At 41.0% G+C, this 22,743-nt stretch overlaps 1 protein-coding gene across 1 annotated transcript in view; it reads left to right on the top strand.

The window, feature by feature from the left end:
• Positions 1-14,253: 14,253 nt before the first annotated feature.
• Positions 14,254-22,743, top strand: part of GPR128 (G protein-coupled receptor 128) — a 120,946-nt gene continuing 112,456 nt past the window's right edge. Inside the window, exon 1 of the mRNA XM_006890040.1 lies at positions 14,254-14,368. Coding sequence (XP_006890102.1) covers positions 14,254-14,368 — 115 coding nt within the window. The remainder of the gene's footprint in view (positions 14,369-22,743) is intronic.

Below are 22,743 nucleotides of genomic sequence, written 5' to 3'. Positions count from 1 at the left end.
GTCAGTTGTGACTTAATGGTACTCATCAACAACACTGAAGGGTTTAATTGTTTGCACCGCCCAAGGTTTTTGAAGTATCATATATTTTGTTATTAAAATTTATGGTGATTATGGATTTTTTTCTCACCCTAGAAAATACCTTGACATGTGGTACTGGAGAAGAGTATTGCATATACCATGGCCTGCCAGAAGAACAAACAGGTTTGTCCTTGAGAGAGTGAAACCAAGCTGCTCCCTGGAGGCAAGGATTTTGAAATTCCATCTCACATACTATGGGCAAAAGATCATGAGGGAGAAGGACATCATGTTTGGAAAGGTGGAGGGACAGCACAGGAGAGAGAGATCCCAGAGGAGATGGATTGAAATAGTAACTGGGGTAATGGGGATAGGTGTATCAGAGACAGTAAGACTAGCTCAGGATAGATGAGGTTCAGAGCTATCGTATATAGGGTTACTATGAGTTATAAGCGACTTGACAGCACATAATACCACTAACAACAAGAAAATACACAGAGCTTCTTGTAAAACAGCTTCTGATGAATTATGCCTCCCTGAATCCATGCCTTTTAGTAGTCCTACTCATGTTGACTTTGGACTAACCATATGGCTTAGACCAATAGAATGTGAGACCGAACATATTCTGGTACTAGGCATTAAGACACTTTACAACTTTGAATAGCTTTATTTCAGAATCCAACCTCCACGTGAAGAAGGCCAGGCTATAGTTAGGGAATCTTCAAGGAGAAAGAGTCCCTAGAGGGGACAGACTGTGAAGGAGAAAAGATCATGAAAGCTATACTCAACTCAACATTTTCAGTCATCTTAGCTGATACCATCGACATTGAAAGAAAAGACAATATTGGACCACTCAGCCCCAGTCCTGCTTCCACATGACTTATTAAATACACAGGCCTGACTCTATGTGGAGCAAAGCCATGTCTGTTCTTTGGATTCCTCTCCTGATTACCGAATCATGATTGTGTGGTTATTTTAAATTACTAAGTGTTGGAATAGTCTATGATCCATCAGCAGATGTCAAAGTTGAAATAATAGTACAGTTTTACCCAAAACAACAAAAATTTTACCTTACCCCACTGAAGATCAACTTATGACTTCATGCCTCTATTTTCAATAGTACTAGGATTTACATGAGACAATTTATTGGTGAAAATTCTTGATCCACTGTAAATTTAGGCTTGCCTTTCCAGAATCAGATTTTCTAGAAGGAAAAAAAGAGTATTTCTTATATTTTATCTCTCAACTGATACACCTGTGCTAGCCAACTCTCATGATTAGGAGATGAAATGAAGGTTAAAAGAAGAAAACTGGAGGAAGATAGAGAAAAGAAGTAAGTCGGAAGCGATGAAGGGGAAATTAGTTTCTCTGAGCAAGATGGCTTTTTATTGCATGCCATCAAGTTAGAATCAACTCATAACTGACCCTCCACCAAATTTTCAGAAGCAGTAAATCACATGGGAGAAGACTGCCCAACTTGCTCCCAAGGAGAAGCTGATGGATTTGAACTATGTGCTTTTGGGTTGGCAGTGCAACTTTTTACCACTAACCGCCGCCCCCCCCGAACAATACAAAAGTAAATTTAGAAGTAAAGAAGAAAAATCAGACGTTTCCTCTATTTTCCCATCTTTGGAACACAGAGAAATTAATTCAAGGATATATTACTCAGTTCAGCATCTTGCATGAGCACTTACTTTAATTACAAAGAAATTGAGACTTCTGAAAAGCAGGATACTTTGCGTGAAATGAAGTTCGATTTCTTTTCATGCAACCATCCATTGAGATTCTCCTATCTGGAACACTTGGCTCTGGGAAGAGGATGAGGTACTTGGAGGAAAAAAGATTATCGTTGTTGTTGTTCGGTGCCATCTAGTTAGTTCCTTCTCATAGCAACTCTGTCTATGTACAAGAGAATGAGACACTGGTCATGCTCCATTCTCACAGGTGTTATGTTTAAGTTCCTTGTTGCAGCCACTGTGCCAATTCATTTAATTGAAGGTCTTTCTCTTTTACTTTGATCCTGTGCTTTCCCAAGCATGATGTCCCTCTCCAGAGACTGGCCCTTCATGAAAACATGACTAATATGTGAGAGGAAGTCTTGCAATTCTAAGGAGCATTCTGGTTTCCCTTCTTCTGAGACCTATTTGTTCTTTTAGTCATTAATGATGGACCATAATTCAAATGCATCATTTCTTTTTGGTCTTCCTTATTGATTGTCCAACTTTCTCATGAGAATGAGTTTATTGAAAATGTGAAAGCTTAATTCAGGTGCTGTTTAGTCCTGAAAGTGGCATCCTTGCTCTGTCAGACTTCTAAGAAACCAATTCAATACATAATTTGATTTCTTGACTGTTGCTTTTGTGACTCTTGATTGTAGATTAAAATACAATAAAGTCCTTGAGAACATCAATCTTCTCCCAGTTTATTATGATAGTGCTTATAGGCCCAGTTGTGAGAATTTTTGTTTTATGTTGAAGTATAATCCATATTGAAGGTTATATATTCTTTGATTTTCATCAGTAAATGCTTCAATTCCTCTTTACTTTCAGTAACCAAAGTTGTATCACTGGCATATTGCAAATTACTAATTGAAGTCTTCACCCAGTATTGATGCCACATCATTCTTCACACAGTCCAGGAATATAGAAAAGTGGAAAGTGGGGAGAAAGTCAGTGACCTGGGCCATCTGAATTGACAGACAGTTTTCTTAACACCTTCCCCTTCCACACTGCTCTCCCTTGTAGAAACAGAAAGCATAAGGTTGAATAAGTATGCAAACAGATGCATTTAAGAATTACTCTGTTAGCTCAGTGTTTACTAAAAAAGAAGTAGCAAAGGTCAATGAATGAGCTCTGGTACGTTATATGTTTCATGGCTAACTTAGGTTAGTAGTTTGAATTCTCTAGCTGCTCCTCAGGTGAAGGATTGAAAGTTTCTTTAAAGATTTATAGTCTCAGTAACTCAGTGAAGGGTCACTATGAGTCTGAACTGACTTGACAGCAATGGGTTTGGGGTTAAATGTGTTATGAAGTTCTCCAATGAGTTTTATCTTTAGCTTATATTGGATGGAGAAGTAGAGATTATGGTTTGTTATCGATGCCCTGGGAGGTAAGGCAAACAGGTTTCTGTGCTAACTCTCTTAGGGTCACAGTCCAATAAATAAGGAAGTAAAAGAGGTTTCAGAACTTCCTGCCATTTCCAGGGACAAACTCATTAACAATATGATTAAATAAGTGAATAAAATATAATAAGGAGTAGCTATTTCATTGATGACAGAGATATAAGCACTTTATAATTTATCTGCAAATGTAAACATTTTAATGGTCATGAAATTTACTATAAATACAAAAAGTGTCTTATTAAACAAAGGTCAAGGTTGATTTAGTTTCTTGCCATGTGCCACTTTACTACAGACCTTATTCACTTTCTCTGTAAGAAACACTGTAGGAATGGCTGTCCAAATTTCGTAGCTATCAGAATTCTTTGGAAAACTTGTTAAAACACAAATTGTCTTAGAGTTTCTAATTCAGTAGATTTCATTTTATTTAATATATTATAATCTGTTACAAATATTACTTATTTGACTATAACACTAACCCCCATTTGTTGTTGTGGTGGTGTCCCATAGAGTCCAAACAGACCCATAGCTGACCCTCCAGTGGGTTTCCAGAGACAGGTAATTGCATGGGAAGAAACTGTCCATCCTTCTCCGACAGAGTGGCTGGTTGCCTCAAACCGCGTGCCTTTGGGATTGCAGTGCAGCTTCTTGCCCCTAGGCCACCAGAGCTCCACAACACCCATTTAGTAATGAAAAAGAAATTGCTGCTTAGTCAAAACCAACTCATGGGTGACCTTCCAGTGGGTTTCAGTTTCCAGAGGCTGTAAATAGAATTGAAAGAGATGATCCATTTTTCTCCCACAGAGCTGCTGGTGGATTAGAGCGATCTCTGGATTGGCAGTGCAACTCCCTACCAACTAGGCCACCAGCTATGCCCGGTCAAGCTACATTGTTACCATTTTCATAGGTACTCATTAATCATTCCATAAACGCGTCCTTGCTTTCTGACACATGAAATTCCAGTCTCATTTTGTTTTCACTTGCTCTAGTCCTTAAATCTGGAGTGATGTAGTTCCTAGAGTGTTGTGCTACTAACTCAAAGACCTCACTTTACTGGTGATTATCTCCCAGGGAGAAAGATGAGCAATCTCCTCCTGTACCTTTTCTTCCCTCATTTGTCCTGTTTATTCATTAATTGTTCTGTAATACACAAGGGCTAAAGGGTCTGTCAGGGAAAGGCTGCTGTTATGCCTGTCAGATACCACTCAACCTCTACCCCAAGTCACTATGTTCAGATAAAAGGGCCTTTGAGGATCACTCTAAAAGCCTTATGGAAGAGGTCATGAGCTCCAGAAAGAGTGGTGGGAACAAGGGCTGTCTCAGTCCTGCTGTCCCCTACCCTGAGAGCCCTGCGAGACTGGGGCAGCCGGCATGGCGTGGAGAACTGAGTGGAGCCAGTTCTCTGCAAACAACTGTCTCTACTATCCTCGGCTCTATCGGAGGGAGACAGTAATACTGAGGTGCTGGGCAGAGGCTCAGGATACAGGGACAGGGACTTGGACCTGACACAGATTCATAGCCAGGGATCTAAAGGCAGCTGGCCCAGAGACCTATCTTGACAAGTCCAGCAAGAGCCACAAAAAGAATTTACATCAGTTCAAACACTTCTCTGGCCAGGCTGTAAGACCCTAGAGAGGTTGCTCATCCTTCAACCCTGAGTAGCCTGTCCTTAACCCAGCAGCTGGAGTCCCTCAGTGGAGACCTCTCCCAGGGAGCAGGAAGGACTGGCTGCCTCACTCGGGCCTCCAGTTGTGATCCTGTGGGATGCAAAGGCCAGGGCCCACCAGAGTATCAGCTGCAAAGAGGGATAGCAGAACTAAGGAATCAGCTATATCAACACAGCAATGGCAAGACAGGTGGAGCCCAGAAAAACAGAGATCTCTGTTGTTATGTGCCGTTGAGTTGCCTGCGACTCATAGTGACCCTATGTACAACAGCCCTAAACCCCGTTCTATCCTGAGCCAATCTCACTGTGTCTGACACACCTACTCCCATTACCTCAGTCACTGAATCAATCCACCTCATAGAGGGTCTTCCCCTCCTGTGCTGTCTCTCCACCCTACCAAGCATGATGTCCTTGTCCAAGGACCGGTCTCTATCTACAACATGTCCAAAGTATGTTAGACAGAGCCTCAGAATCCTTGCCTCCAAGGAGCCACCTGTTTTAACCCTTTCCAGGACAAATCTGTTTGTTTTCCTAACAGTCCATGGTATTCTCAATACTCTTCTCCAGCACCACAGCTCAAAGGCATCAATTCTCCTTCTATCCTCCTTGGTCATTGTCCAACTCTCTGATGCATAACAAGTGATTGCAAAGACCATGGCCTGTATCAGACGCACCTTAGTCTCCAGAGAGACACCATTGCTCTTCAGTACTTTGGAGAGGTCCCTAACAGCCGACTTTCCCATGGCAATCGCCTTAAGAGGTTTATATCTCTTAAGGCGATTGCCACGGGAAAGAATCCCTGATAGATACTATATATATCCTGCTTCCCAAGGTGAGAGGGTCAGTTCTGCTGCCCCACAGACAGCTGGTGGCCACAGCACTCATGAAACAGCGCCAGCTGCTGCTTCCTGAGCACTATGGGGCTGCCTTGCCATGTCATGCCCTGAAGCACATGACAGAACAGCCTGGCCTGATTCCCCTTCCCCCGGTCTGGATTCTGTTGCTAGAACTCTGCAGGAGGAGGAAGAACAGAACAGAGCAAGGGCCTGGGTAGGGGCCATGTGGCAACAGCCGGCTGCAGTCAGGCCCGCAGTCCTCACTGGCGCTTGGCCTTGTAACAGGTGTGAGCATTTCTGCCTATTGAGCTTCCTCTGCTTGTGGAGCTGACTCCCTGGAGCCGCCGTAACGGATATTCTGCGCCACGAGGTGGTTTGGGCAGCATATGGCTTCCTGAGCCAGCATGGAGATGATGGTGCAGATGAACTTGTAGTCATTGTGTGGAGATGACGGTGAAGATGAACTTGTAGTCGTTGTGTATCGGTGTATCTCGTCATCACCCTTGACCTTGTACATCTGCTCCACGTTTTGCTTGAGGCAGGCCTCATAGTTTGCAATCTCAGCCTCCACACACTTCAGCTGTACCCGCAGCTAATTGGGTAAGGACTTCTCCTCTTGTAAGGCTCACTAGGCCTGACCAGCCAAGTCTTCTCACTGCTGCTTCCACTGCCTCCTTTTCCTCTGTGCCCCTCCCTGCTTTGGCTTGGTCTGATGGAGGGCGGGGAGCCTTTTCCACCCTCTGTGATCACCAGGGGTCTCAGCAACCGGTCCTTAGCCAGGTGCAGCTGCCTGATGAAGAAGCTCAGGTCAAGTACACCATGGTTGTGGTTGTAGTTTATGCAGTTAACACACAGCAGGCTCCCATCTGCCCCAAAAAGCACCTTGTAGATGTGGGAGGTGGTGGGACTGGTTGTGTTGGGTTGCAGATGGGAGGGGCTGTCGCAGTGGTGAGTTGAAAGGTCTACTGACCTTGGAGGTTGTGTTCCTTCTCGCAGTTGCTGGGTGTGGGTGAGAGCAGTGCTATAGCTGGACTCTCAGGCCCCAGTCCTGGTCTTGAGGAAGCTTTCTGAGACTGAGATTTTTCAGTCAGGGCCTTGATTATGTTGGGCTGCAGCACTGACCTCTACCCATCCACTGAGCCACTCCAGGGCCCTGGCTCCCCTGGATCCCTCTTCTTGTATATGATGGTGAACGTGCTGTTCTGCTTGTACTTCTCCTCCTTCTCACAGTCGACCTCATCCTCGCAGTACTGCTAGTGCTGGTGGACTGGGAGTGAGCTATGTGGCCTACACCTGTTGCCAGCTCTTTCTTTACTGGGAACTTGGAATGGTTGTGATTGTCCAGAAAAGCCGGCAGCCTCTGGAGCATGAGGTGGGGTTGGGCGGACCTTCACTGACCACCTGCTTGATTTTTTGGGGAGGACTATGGGGTGGGGCATGACCCAGCACCTCCTCTGCATCATCTGTGTGAGCCCCCTCAGAGGCCGGCAGGGCTCTACTTGTCTCCAGCCCTGAAGGAGACTTTCTCCTGGTTTGATAGGTGTCCTAGAGCAGGGACAGCTGAGACTCTTGAGATTTAATGGGTTTGGATCAGCTCTGCCTGCGTCCAGCACCTCTGACCTTCCACCTCCAGTTTGTGTATCCTGGCCTCTTACTTGATCCTGCAGTCAGACACCACCACCATCAGGTTGGAGCACACGTGGTGGTTGGGCTCCTCTGCAGTGTCAAGGGTGATGCTCTCCATGACCCCTCTGGCCTCTCAGTCATCCTCTTTCAGGTCCCATGGTCAGTGGGGTAGACTTTCAGCACATCCAGCTCAGAGAGCCAGCCAGTGACAGGCACATAGCTGACAAAGTGAAATGCCTCCATGGCCTCCATTCTACTTCTCCGGGAGGTGAGGCTCAGGCCTGACAAGGCTATCTTGGGCCTTGGCCAACTCCTGGACAATGTCACTTGTGTATCCTCTCTGCTCCCAGGCCTAAAGCTTTTGGTGAAGTCCTTCAGGAGGCAACACAGTAGGGTGTGGGTAGCAGAAGAGTTACATATGGATCAGGCTGGTGATAATTCATGATTTCATAATCAATTAATGACGTATTGTCCACCAAAGTGGAAACTTTGCAATGGGATCTTCAAATGTTCAAATGCTCTTCCAGCCATTTGCACAGGAAAATGAAGCTGTGAAGTATATGGGGCCCTGATGTTTGTGCTGAAGGTCGTAGATCTTCTGTAATTGCACCGTTTTGACATTGAAATCTTCCACTAGGAGGATGAAGAGGCCTGGGTCCCTCTTCCACTCCACCCAGTCTATATTCATCTTCTGTGGGATAGTACCTCAGTGTAATGTCCAGGCCCTCCTAACCTCTGATACCCAGAACCCCTCAGCTCTACTCCCTCCTGTGCCATTTACAGCCTCCAAAAATCCACTGGAGGGTCGGCTGTGAGCTGGTTCTGACTTTATCGAAATGAGTTGAATTATTGAGTCCTTATGTTTGTAAATTTCCCTAAATTTCCTTCTTCATTTGAGTGGAAATTTATATTTATAAACCAAGATTTGGGTTCTAGCCACACTCATTGCTAATGGAGAGTCACTACCTCCAGGCCTTTTTGATGGATAAAACTAGAGAATATATGACTGTCACTGTTCTCTCTCTCTCTCTCTGTCTCTCTCTCTCTATCTCTATATATACACACACACACTACAAGGTGCATATATATTCACACACACACATTTTTACATCTGTATTTTCATAGTATTTATATGTAAGTATTATAAGAAGCCCTAATAGCACAATGACTGAAAGACTGATGGTTTGAATTTACCAGTCACTCCATGGAAGAAACATGTAGCAGCCTAATTCCACAGAGATTACAGCCTACAAACCTATGGGACAGTTCTAGACTGTTCATAAATCAAATTTACTTGATGGCCTCTGACAACAACTCAATAACATTTGCTGATGAGTGTAAGGAGTTGAGCTGCCAATCCAAAGGTAGATGGTTCAAATTCACCAGCTGCTCCATGAGAGAAATATGGACAGTCTCCTCCTATGCAATGTGCAGCCTCTGAAAAGTCACTGGAGTACATCACTCACAAATTACATGTATGTATATACACGCTGGACTGAAAGCGATGCTACCACGCCAAAGGTGGGTGACTCTAATCCGCAGCCCTAAAGCCTGTTTTAAATTGTTGTTGGTCAAGTATTCTTCTAAGTCGTAAAGCCCTAGTGTGTCCACTTGCCCTACAGAGGTAACTTGTGGTCGCTGTGAAGCTGAACACTGTGACACTGACGTGTCAAATGCGATAATGGTTATCCATGGTGGACAGTGTTTGGTGGCGCTCCCCCCGTTAAAACAAGCTTGGAAGGAGGAGTGGCATCCACTTGTATAAATAGCTTGCCTCCTGAAACCCTATAAACCTGGAGAAAGGATGAAAGTCAAGCAAGTATTGAGGACTTTTGTTTGTAGGGTCACTAAGAGTCACCTACGACTCGACGGCACTTAACAACAACAACAGATACATGCAGAGTTTATATAGATACATTCAATACCCATTTAACTCCATGAGGTTCCTTCTAGCTTTTCCTCTTTCTGTAACCTCTTTTCCGTTTAGCATACTACGAATCAGAATTGACGTTGAGTTGATGACAATGGTTTTGATTCTTTTGTATTCTCTTTGAGTAAGAAACCAACACCTGTGTTTCTTATGTTTATATATCTGATGATTTAAGTGTGTGTAAACAATCTATCTTCACACTCACCTTCACCTGTGTGTGGACATCCAGAGAAGGAGAGAGAACACTAGCTTGAACTCAGACTCTCTGTTCTAGACTACTGACACACTTGTACCTTTCCATGCCACTCTGCCTCTGATGTCTCATGATGAGCAGCCAACCTGTGTGGAAGCCTTCGTTAGCCTCTCATTCTCTCATACCCCAGAACAAGTGTCTCTCTGAAGGAACACTCATCTCCCTGCTCTGAGATCTCCTGCATTGAACTCCTACGCTGAACTTTCACATGGACACCTGCCTCACACTTTTGGGGATCTGACACCTCATGCCAATCTGTTCCTCCCCATCATGTGAGCCCCTCTTCATCCTGCTTGAAGTCTGATGCCTCACTCCAGCCGCTCCTTCTCCTTTGAAGATGCCCTTCCTACCTTTCTTGACCTCTGATACTGTACTCTCAGCTGCTGCTTCCTGTCACCAAACAGATATCTAACTTGTTCATATTCAACAAATGTCTTCAGGACTGAAATGATCAACTCTGTTAAGTGTGATTGAGTGGATTCTGAACTATAATGACCCTGTGAACAAGAGATCAAAATCTTACATTATACTACACCATCCTTACAATCTCCACTGTACTCAGGTCCATTGTTGGAACAACTATGTCATTCTATTGCTTTGAGGGGCTTTTTCTTTGTCAACACCCTTTTTTCCCCAAGCCCGATATCCTTCATCAGGATGATGACCCCTACTGACAATATGTCCCAAAGTATGTGAGATGAGGTTCACCACCCTTGTCTCTTTGGAGCACCCTGATTGCACTTCCTCCAAAACAGTCTTGTTTGTTCTTTTTGGCGCTCCTTGGGATACTCAGTACCCTTCTCCAACACCACAACTCCAAGGTATCAATTCTTCTTTGATCTTTCTTAGTCATTGTCCAACTTTTACATGTATACACAGTAGTTGAAAATAGCAGCTGGTCAACCAGATTGTTTTAAGTATGAATAATTGGAGGCCAGGACATTTCCATAGCTTGTCTAAGGGCATAGAACAAGTGTGTGAGAACAAAAAAAAATCTGTTGTTTACTTTTGTTCCCTCATACCTGGCACTGTGTCTGCATATAATATTCAATACATATTAAAAAATTGAATAAAGAGTGAATTACCCTCATTCTAGTTCTTTTTATTTTATTCTTTCTCATCCTCTTGTTTGTGTGTCCATTTGTAAGTAACTATGTATCTCTTTGTCTCCATTTATACATATTCATGGCTTCACTGAGTTCTGGTGGCCTAGTGGAAAGGAACTGTTATGCTATCCTAAAGGTATGTAGTTCAAATACACCAGCTGCTAATTACAGAGTCACTCTGCCAGTTTAAGTCCACCAGAGTCTCTGAGAGAGAAAGATGAGGAATCTCCTCCTGTGCAATTTATAGTTTTGAAAACCCAGTGGAGGAAAAGCTGTGGGTTAGCTCAGACTCAACAGAAATGAGATATCTTAATTTACAAATATATCTATAACCAATAGGAATTCATATTCTTATGTAGGTTTAAACATCTGTATTCTGAAATTATGTCTGGGCTTTCCCCTCCACTGTTATTGTTATGTGCTGTCGGGTCGCTTGTGACTCATAGCGACCTTATGTACAACAGCCCTAAACTCTGCTCTGTCCTGTGCCAATCGCACTGTCTCTGACACTCCCATCCCAATTACCCCAGTCACTGAATCAATCCACCTCATAGAGGGACTTCCCCTCCTGCACTGTCCCTCTACCCTACCAAGCATAATGTCCCTCTCCAAGGTCTGGTCTCTCCTTACAACATGCCCAAAGTATGTTAGATGAAGCCTCAGAATCCTTGCCTCCAAGGAGCAGCCCAGTTTAACCCTCTCCAAGATGAATCTGCTTGTTTTCCTAGCAGTCCATGGTACCCTCAATACTCTTCTCCAACACCACAGCTCAAAGATATCAATTCTCCTTCTGTCCTCCTTAGTCATTGTCCAACTCTCTGATGCATAACAAGTTATTACAAAGACCATGGCCTGTATCAGACACACCTTAGTCTCCAAAGAGACGCCATTGCTCTTCAGTACTTTGGAGAGGTCCCTAACAGCAGACTTTTCCATGACAATACGTCTTTTAATTTCCTGGCTGCTCGTGCCAAGAGTGTTGATTGTGGAGCCAAGCAGACTAAAGCTGTGAACAATCTCAATCTCTTCACCATCCATCCTGATGCTGCCAATTGGTCCAGTGGTGAGAATCTTTGTCTTCTTGACATTGAGCCTCAATCCATATTGGAGGCTGCAGTCCTTGACCCTCTGCAGCAAGCACTTCAGGATCTCCTCAGTTTCAGGAAGCAGGGTTGTGTCATCTGTGTAATGCAGATTGTTGATAGATCTTCTACCAATCCTAATATTGCATTTCTCCTCATAGAGCCCAGCCTCCTGGATGATCTGTTCTGCATATAGGTTGAAAAGGTATATAGACAGGATACATCCCTGGAGTACGCCCTTCCCAATTTTGAACCATGCAGTGTTTCCTTGCTCTGTTCTGACAACTGCCTCTTAGTCCCAGTAGAGGTTTCTCATTAGCACGATCAAGTGTTCTGGTATTCCCCTTCTTCTCAGAGTCAGCCACAGTTTGTTATGATCCACACAGTCAAACGCCTTTGCATAATAAATGGAGCACAGATAGACATTCCTCCTGTACTCTCTGCTTTCAGCCAAGATCCATCTAACGTTAGCTACAATATCCCTAGTACCACGACCCTTCTAAACCCAGCCTGGACTCCTGGCAGGTCTCTGCTGAAGTGTTGTTCCAGTCAGCTCTTAGCCAAACAATTATCAAGCATTCTAAACCCTGGTCTTAAAACTGAACTCTTTGCTGTTGCATTAGAAACAACTTGTATCTCAGTCCAACAGGTTCTCAAAGAATGTAAATTGCACTTGAAGAGATTGTCCATTTTTCTCTTGAGGTTGGTAGATTTAAACCATTTGCCCTGGGATTGACAGCAAAACCCCTTACCCAGTAGACTATCAGAACTCCCTAAACCTAGTCTTACTGATGAAGAAATAGAGAATGTAAGAAACCAGAGCCATTGCAACATCCCAGGACTACACCGTTTCTATTAAGTCTGTGAGAGGAAATGTCTAAATACCACTGAAGGTGATTTTTTGATAGACCAACCCTTTCAAAACATTGGGAACCTTATAAGAGAAAGGCAACATCATTAGATGGCAAACATTGCCAGTTTCTTTAGCATATTGTTCAGCTAAGACTATTATTCTCCAGCTGATTACCCAGGGCAATACTTTCACAGTGTATGCTGAACAACACTAACAACCCTGAGAGGAGTTCAGTTGCTTTTTTATTAATTTTAATAAACAATTACAGAGATTTTGGATTTTTATTCATTCATTGTTGCACTTTTCTCCCTGCCCAACCCTCCCCCCACAGTTCGCCACTCTCTTTGAAAAGTAAAAGAAAAATTCCTTCATTGGTATACAATCCCCCTGCCCCCTCCCCGAGTACACTTCACTATGCAACCTTAATAGTGGACTCTTGTGATAACCATATTACCCTATCATATATCACTTTTAAACTGTTCTCTATGTCATCTGTTTCAATGCAGTATACATAATTTATCCAGTTTTTCTGTCTTACCTCAACCCTCATGTCAGTCCCGTTCTACTACAGTGGCACTATGCAGTATTTGTCTTTTTGTGACTGAGATATTTCACTCAGCATAATGGAGAGGAGTTCAATTATTTCAGAAGAGGATTCCACAGTCAAATAATGCACGTTCAGTAATTCACAATGAACAAGAGCAACTTGAAGGCTTTTAAGAAATCCTAACTCCTCAGCAGATCTGCTGGAGAGAGATGAGCAGTTTCTTCCTGTAAAGATTATCAGCCTCAGGGACCCAGTGGAAGGTTGCTGTGGGTCAGACTCCACATGGTGGCAGTGAATAGAGCTCTTGCAGGGGTCTCCTTCTGAGAGAATGTGAAGGCTTGGTAATAATCCTGACATGTCAAAGGCTTTGAATACAAGGAGTCAGTGTTGATCACAGTATCTGTTCTCTGTACCAGGAACAGAATCCTAACTGGGAAGATTAATATTCCTTTTGTCTTTCTCTAAGTTGAGTTTGAGCAACGGACAGTGAAGTTCAAACCTCGAGTCGGAGCTGCAGCAACTTAGAGTGATTGTAATGTTGGGCTTTAGGGCTTTAAAAAATTTACTCATGGCAATAATGCCTAGGCACTGTCAGCAGAATATGGGCTCCTTAAGGAGAGGCAAATGGTTTCATGTACCACTAACAATTAACTTCATTTTCTTTTTTTTAACTTCATTTTCTTAAGAAGATATTTGTGTGTCTTGGACCATCTGCTGGTCTCCCATTTCTGGTCCTTCCTAACACACAGTCCAGGAACCTGAGCTGCATATCGCTAGCAGAAACCACAAACTCTCTGCTTTCCTCTCTGGGATGTTTTTTTCCCCCTCTGCGATGTTTTTCCTCTGGGATGTTTCCTTTCCCTTCTTGCTTCTCTAGACATTTACCCTTTGATCAGCTTGGTTATTCCCTCCCTCTTCTTCTTTATTGCTCTGAGTTATTGCTCGGTTTTCATAATCACTCTTCTCATATTCTCATCTGGGGAAGGAGGAGGAAATGGTGAAGAGAGCATAAACTTATTATTAGGCCATTTGACAAGCATTGCATTGTGATCAAATTCAAGAATTGAAAAAAATCAAGAGATGTCTACCTGATGACTGAAAAGAGGGAAAGAAGGATTATTCTTATGTTTTAGAATACACTCTGTTTAGACCTCTGGGTTCAAGAAGAAAGAGAAGCTAATTGTTTTTCATCCAGGAGTGGATTTATGGTTTGACTTCACCATGGTTTCCTGCCAGGTCTGTAACCTCAGGGAGCTGGTTGCCATCGTGTGTGGGCTGTTGACCACCATCATTTTGGGACTGGGCATCTGGAGGTGTGTCATCAGGATCCAGAGAGGTAATGTAGACTTATGTTTAACTTTGAATGGTAGAAGGCATTGCTCTTCCGTCTTTGCCACATACACACAGTACTGGAAAATGCCTTATCTTGGCTGAGGCTGCCCACCAAGATTCCATTTATTAAATAGAATAGACAAGAGGATAGAGCAATTAGAAATATCAAGGATTGGATAGTAAATACTATTTATAAGAATGAGACAATGCATATGAATGATTATATGCAAATCAATAAAATATGTTTAAAAATGAAAAGTACACAATCTGTGCTGGCTGAGGTATAGTTAAACCATTCGTAAATGTGAATTTGTAAATAACAGAATGGAGAATGATATGGTTGAGTTGACACCTTTATGCTCTTTGAACTCCTGACAGAATTAATCACACAGTAAAACTCAAAATTTAATAACATAGACTTGGGGTTATTCAACTAAGTTAAAAAAAAAGATATCATGAAGAACACACTTACATATGTGTACCATCAAACAGGTGCAGAATAGTTTCATTTCAAGAAAGCTTGGTATGTTAACCAAGTTGTAAATGAAAGAATCGTGTAAGACTCATAAAATTCACACCCCCGTTGATTTTGTAAATGTTCATTAAGCACCTGCAGTGTTCCAGAGCTGGCTCTATCTTAGATGAGGGTGACAGTGTGTAAAATAAAAATATTAACAAAGGCCTTCCTCATGGAAACTTACAGGAAAGTCTCTCAGCAATCTTAATGGTAGTTTCCTTGGGCAGTGGAGGTTTTCATTAAAGAAGTTCAAAGGTAGAGAGTTTCTATTGAAGCTGAGTAAATATGAGTATAGAATGACAGGCAAGATAGGGAAGTGAGAAAGTCACTTTGTGGGAACAGAAGATTGAGGAAGTTAGCAGGAACAATGTATGCAGTATACATCTATGGCTAAAGAGAAAAGAAGTCTACGCATTGCCTGTTGATGGAGTAGTAGTTGATAATGAGTCTATCTTTTCATGAGGAACAGTATTTTTAGAGAACATTGCCTTAACAGTAAGAGTTCCTGAGTGGTTCAAAGTGTTAATGTACTTGCCTATAATCTAAAAGTTTGGAGGATTGAGTTCACCCAGCGTTGCCTCAGAAGAAGGGCTTGATGATCTACTTCCCCCCCAAAATCAACAATTGATTACTTGGGGAGCACGGTTCTTTCTCTGACATACTTGAAGTTGACTTGAGGGCAATTTTTGTTGTTGTTGCTGATATTTAGAGAGCAGCGGGAGAAAATGTATGAGAACAAAAACACAATTTAAACATAGAAAATATTTTTGTTTGCTTAAGGTTTACAACATCGTTTGAGGTAAGATAACTGTGAACTGTGGCTCTCACCCTGTAACTCAGCTAAGTTTATTAAAACCAGTAACCAGTTATGGCTGAGTCAATTCCTATTCCACAATGCCCTTGTACTTAGCAGAGTAGAATTATACTCCACAGGTTTTTCAGTGGCTAATTTGATGGAAAGAAATTGCTTGACTTTTTATTTGAAATGGCTCTGTGTGGACTAGAACCACCAATCTTTTAGTTTGCAGAAAGAAGAGTGCTGTAAGAAAGACTTTATTTAATGTGTATACCTCTAATATTTCCTTCCTTCCTTCATTCCAAATCTACTTTCTCTTATTGTGATATATATAGATAAACAGACAAAACATTTCCCACTTTGATTTTATGCCCAATTTAGTGTTGAAATCATGTTTATCATGTACAATCACCACTGTCCTTTTTCAAATTTTTCCAGCATCTCTCACCAAAGCTCAATGTCTCATAAATAAAGATTCTTCCTTTGCCCCACTCCCTTGTCCCTGGTCACCACTAATAAACGTTGTTGTTGTTGTTGTTGTTGTTGTTGTTAGGGGGTCATAAAATTGGAGCTGATTCATAGCTAATCTCCAGCTGGTTTTCAGAATCTATAAATCACGCAGAGGAGATTGCCCATCTTTCTCATGTGGTGTAACTGGTGGATTCAAACCACATGCCTTCCAGATCTCTTATATAAGTGAAATAAGGCAATACTTCTGTCCTTTTGTGACAAATTTATTTTACTCAGAATAATATTTTCAAGGTTCATCCATGTTGCAACATCAGAGTTTCATTTGCATTTATGGCTGTGCAATATCTGATATCTGCTTTTAAAAGGAAATCTGTAGGACACAGGTACAATAGAACCATTGTATTGAAAACCAAAGTGCAAAACAACATAAGGAAGTGAGCTGAGTGGGGGAGAGAAATTATATGAAAATTCCAGGCTAGAATCCTCATATCCTGAGCTCCCTGCTGGCTAAGACTGAGAGGAAAGCAAGTTGTTGTTAAGTGCTAGCTGCCAATTTAGTGTTGGGTTTTTATAAAATGTTGATTTGTTAAAAAAGTTTATATACATTGTGTCTCACACTATTCTTCATTCATATTGCATTTCATACATTCCATGCATTATGTTTTATAAAATCAATCACCACTGGACATTGCCAATCATTACCCAATCATTTCAGGTTCCTGTCAGATCTTTCACATTTCCATTACCCCCTCCCTCCAGTCACCAAACTGCAACTCTGTGGTTTCTCCCCTACCTATCCTCAACCCTTTGCTCTAAGCCCTTCCCTCCCCTTGGGTTCCCATACATGTTTTACTAGTTATCCTTCTCTCTTTACAACAGTAATATGGAGTTTCTGTGTTCAACTTTTGAGGAAATGCCAAACCGTGTTCCAGAGTGTACCATTTTATAATCCCACCAACAGTATATGAGAGTTCCCACCTCTCCACATCCTCTCCAGCACTTATTGATTGCTGCTTTGCTAAGCTTTGCCATTGCTACTGGGATGAGATGGTATCTCTTTGGGGTCTTATTGCCAGTGATTTTGAGCATTTCTCCATGTGACTATTGACTATTCCAATGCCTTCCTCAGTGAAAAGTCTTTCCACGTCTTTTGCCCATTTTGTAATGGGGTTATCAGCCTTTTTTTTCCCCCTCTGGAGGCCCTATAATAGTATTCTGTGAACTTTTTGTTATGAGACCCTTGTCTGAGATAGTACTGCCAAATGTTTATTCCCAGTAGGTAGATTTTTTGGCACCCTGTTGAAAAAAAGTTTTGATGAGCACAGAGATTTAATCTTTAGAAGGTTCTATTAATCTATTTTATCTTCTCCAGATTGTTCATTTCTGGCTGTATTTGGCAGTCTCTTTATACCATAGACTAGGATGTCTAAATTTGATACCAGTTTGTCTCTCATGAACTTTATGGTTTTGTACTTAACTTCCTGGTCTCTGCTACATCTTGAGTTGATTTTTGTGTGGGGTGTGAGATGTGGATCCTGTTTCAGCTTTTGCAAGTAGCAGTCCAGTTTTTCCAGCACCATTTGTTGAAGAGGTTGTCATTTTCCCACTTGATAGGTTTTCCTTGTCAAATAAAGTAAATAGAAGAAAATTCTGCTCGGAAGATAATCCAACAGGAAGTTCTATTATCCAGCCATAGGCTATGATTATTATCTATGCCCCCCCAAATGTTATTGTATTCTAGATTCTATGTTAGAAACATCACGTGTCTTATCTCATTTAATTTCAACAACTATCCTTGAAGTAGGGAGCTTTGGTGGCCTAGTGGTAAGAAGTTGCCCTGCAATCCTGAAAGCAGGACTTTGAAATTTCCCATGAACATCTTTGAAATCTGCCATGCCATTAACTCTTGATAAAAACCTGCCTATGGGTCTGTTCTGACTTGATGGCACACAACAACAACATCAACAACAGCCCTTGAAGTAGATAGATATTGCTGTTTTCATGCCAAACATGGGGAAATTGAGATTTAAAGACTTTTTTCTAGAGGGGAGGTAATGACAACTCAATTAATTAATCTTTTCTTTTTGAGACAATAATAGCCGAAAATAATTATTTACAAAGACAGATAGCAGTCATTTGACTCAGATAATATTGTGGTGGTTTTTATCAGGCAAAGAGAGGTTTCTTGAGAAGTCACGTTGTTCTTCTGTGTGCAACTTAATGAGATATACATTATTAATACTATTTATGAGTGTAGATTGTCATTCATGTATCAATTATATATTTTTTCAGAGTCTTCATGTGATGTCTATAGAAGTTAAAACAATTATTGATTTGCATATGGTCATTCATATAAATCTTGTTATGTACATATATTTTGTATTTTATATAATCAATCATATGCATTATATTTTATATAAGTACCATTACTCTATGCCTATTATCCCTCAGTCTTTTCATGTCCCCATTTACATTTTCTAATCTTTTACCCCCCTCCACTCACCCACTAACTTTTACTATCTCAGTGATTTTTACCCCTTCCACTTTGCCTGTCACTCCTCTCTTTTCCTTTCTCCTTCTATAAATTTTACGTATTTTCCTCAGTTAGAAGACGTATTGCCAAAATAAAAGAAAAAAGACGTATTGCCATGGGAAAGTCTGCTGTTAGGGACCTCTCCAAAGTACTAAAAAGCAGTGATGTCTCTTTGGAGACTAAGTTGTGTCTGATACAGGCCATGGTCTTCACTATCACTTGTTATGCATCAGAGAGTTGGACAATGACTAAGGAGGATAGAAGGAGAATTGATGCCCTTGAGCTGTGGTGCTGGAGAAGAGTATTGAGGGTACCATGGACTGCTAGGAAAACAAACAGATTCATCCTGGAGAGGGTAAAACCGGGCTGCTCATTGGAGGCAAGGATTCTAAGGCTCTGTCTAACATATTTGGACATGTTGTGAGGAGAGACCCGTCCTTGGAGAAGGACATCATGCTTGGTAGGGTGGAGGGACAGCGCAGGAGGGGAAGACCCCCTATGAGGTGGATTGATTCAGTGATTGGGGTAATCAGGATGTGTGTATCGGAGACGGTGCGATTGGCACAGGACAGAGCAGAGTTTAGGGCTGTTGTACACAGGGTTGCTATGAGTCTGAAGCAACTCGATGGCACATAACAACAACAACAACATCCTCCTATTATCACAATAGTGGACTGTTGTTGTTGTTCTTATGTGCCCTCGAGTCATTTGCCACTCTTAACACCCTATGTACAACAGCCCTAAACCCTGCTCTGTCCTGAGACAATTGCACTGTCTGACGCAACTACCCCAATTACCCCAGTCACTGAATCAATCCACCTCATAGAGGGTCTTCCTCTCCTGCGCTGTCCCTCCACCATCCGAAGCATGACATCCTTCTCCAGGGACTGATCCCACTTTGCAACATGTCCAAAGTGTGTCAGACGAAACCTCCAAGAAGCAGCCTGGTTTAACCCTCCCCAGGATGAACCTGTTCGTTTTCAGTACATTGCACATTCAATACTCTTCTCCTGTACCACAGCTCAAAGGCTTAAATTCTCCTTCTACCCTCCTTAGTCATTGTCCAGCTCTCTGATGCATAGCAAGTGATTGTAAAGACCATGGCCTGTATCAGGCACACCTTAGTCTCCAGAGTGACACCATTGCTCTTCAGTACTTTGGAGAGGTCCCTAACAGCAGACTTTCCCATTGCAATATGTCTCTTGATTTTCTGGCTTCTGGTGCCAAGAGTGTTGACTGTGGAGTAAAACAAACTAAAGTTGTTAATAATCTTAATCTCTTCACCATCCATCCTGATGCTGCCAATTGGCCCAGTGGTGAGAATATTTGTCTTCTTGATATTGATAGTGGCGTGAGGCAACATTTATCTTTTTGTGACTATTTCCCTCAGCATATTGCTCTCTAGTCTCCCCCAAATCATGATGCTTTAGTGCTGTGTAGTATTCCATTGTGTGAATGTACCATAACTTCTCAGCTCATTCTTTTTTTGATGGGCATTTAAGCTCTTTCTATTTTGTTGCTATTGTGAATAACACTGCTATGAACATAGGTGTACATATGTCCATTTGTGTCTCAGTTCTGATTTCCTTGGGATATCAAGAATAATAAATTCATGTAACTCATCACATTAATAAAGCAAAGTACAAGAACCACATGATTCTATCAATTGATGCAGAAAAGGCCTTGGACAAAAGCCAACCTCCCTTCCTCATTAAAACACAGACTAATAGAAATTAATTCTATAAAAAAACACTGTATATAAGTGATTGCATGAAACACAATGTAAATGAAAGTTTGTACAAAACACAAGGTACATGTTGATACACTGTTGGGCTGTATTTGCTTAGATTTTTGTGAAGGATTTTTGTATCTAGGTTCACAAGAGATATTGATTTATAATTTCCATCTTTTGTGATATCTTTGGTATTAGGGTTATGCTTGCTTTGTAGAATGTCTCTGGAAGTGTTCCATCTTTGTCTGTTTTTTGAAACAATTTAAATAAAATTGGTAATAGTTCATCTCTGATTGTTTTGTAGAATTCACCCATGAAGACATCTGAGCCAGGACTTTTTTTGGGAAGGGGAATATTTTTAAACCTGCTCAATTTAATCTTTTGCGGTGTGTCTGTTCAAGAGTTCCACTTTTTTTTCTGTGCCAAATTGGACGGATTATCTGTTTTTAGAAATATGTAAATTTTCCATACATTTTCAAATTTATCAGAGTATAAATTTTATAATATTTCAAAATTGTCAATTTAATATCAACTAGTTCTGCTGTGGTATTATCTCTTTCATTTCTTATTAGAAATGTTTGTGTCTTTTTCTTAGTTAAACTTGCCAATGTTTTGACTATTTTATTAACTCTTTCAAAGAATCAGCCATGGTTTTGTTGATGGTTTCAATCATGTTTATGTCTTCCATACCATTGATTTCAGACCTTATCCTTATAATTTCCTTTCTTTTAGAGCTGTGAGATTAACCTGCTGTTCTTTGTTCTGTTTACTGGAACTATTGAATTAAGCAGTTTATTTTGCTCTTTCCTTTTTTTAATAAATGTGTTTGCTTATTGCTAGAAACTGACCTCTGGGCACTGTCTTATCTCAGAGGTTTTGATTTGATGTAATTTCATTTTCATTTGAGGAACTTTTAAATTTTTATTTTTATTTCTTCTGAAACCCAGTAATGCTCAAGTAAGATGTTACATATTTTCCATGTGGGTGTTCTTTCCCCCTTTATCCTCTTATTGTTAATGTCTATCTTTATGGTGGTGTAGTCTGAGAGGGTACTTTTTTTATTTTAATGTTGTTTAATTTGCTGAGCCACATTTTGTATTTTAATATGTGGTCAGTTCTGGAGAACATACCATGTGCACTTGAGAATAAAGTAAACTGCATTTTTTTTCAGGTCAAGTACCCTGAATGCACCTAAGAGGATGAGTTGGCTAATTGTATAGTTCAGTTCTTCTCTGTCTTTGTTGAATTTCTTTTGAGTTGGCCTGCCTTTTGTTGAGAGTAGTGTTTCCTAATACTATTGTGACATTGTCTATTTCTTTCTTCAGTCTACTATTTCATGTATTTTGCCAGTCTTTAATTAGGTGCATAGATGTTAACTAGTGCCTTTAAACATTGGACGTCCTTCCTTAACCCTTATGATAGTTTTCATCCTAAAGTCTACTTTAGCAGAGATTAGTATTGCCACTCCAGCTTTTTTTTTGGATGCCATTTTTTTATATGTATTTTTTAATACCCTTTGATTTTTAGTCTATCTTTCCTCCTCTTTTTGTCAATATGTTTCTTCTAGGTAACATATTCATGAGATTTGGGTTTTTTTTGGTGGTTTTATTTTATCCATTTTAGTACTCTTTTCCTCTTAATCAGTGTGTTTAAGTCATTCTTATTGAGTGTGATTATTGATAGGCTAAATTTTTCATTGCAGTTTTTTCTGTTGTTGCTAGTGGCTTTCGTCCGTTCACTTTCCTCTGTTGTGTCTATGTGAAGGTGTTCCCATAGTATTTCTTGTAGACGTGATTTTGTTTTCAGTATTCCTTAAATTCCTGCTTTTCTGCAAATGACCTAGTTTCTTCTTTGTATTTGATGAATAGCTTTGCTGGGTATGAGAACCCCACCCCCTTCTTTCAGTCTTCTGTATATACCATCCCATTGTTTTCTTTCTAATGAGAAGTCAGAGCTTAATCTACTTCATTCTCCTTTGTAGGTGACTTTTTGTTTTTCTATTGCTGCTCTTAGTATTTTATCTTTGCTTTTAATCAAAGAGTTTGGCAATGATATGTCTTGATGTTTTTCTTTTGGGGTCTAATCAATCTATTTGATGTTTGCTGAGATTCTAAAATTTATATTTTCTTGTTTTGCATGATACCTGGAAAGTTTTCTTGTACACTTTTCTCCATGTTTTGGTGGTGACTTTTATTTTCTCCTACTCTCCTATTATGGAAGTCCAGTCACAGATATGTTGGGTTTTTTTTCTATTATCCTACATGATTCTGCTTTCTTCATTTTCCTTCTGCATTGTTACTGTTTAATTCTTCCTGTATGTTCTCATTGAA

This window comes from Elephantulus edwardii, unplaced genomic scaffold (assembly GCF_000299155.1).
Source record: "Elephantulus edwardii isolate Elephantulus edwardi_28Jun2011 unplaced genomic scaffold, EleEdw1.0 scaffold00085, whole genome shotgun sequence".
Classification (NCBI taxonomy): domain Eukaryota; kingdom Metazoa; phylum Chordata; class Mammalia; order Macroscelidea; family Macroscelididae; genus Elephantulus; species Elephantulus edwardii.
The sequence above is the reverse complement of the archived record's forward strand: the minus strand, read 5'-3'. Positions and strand labels throughout refer to the sequence as shown.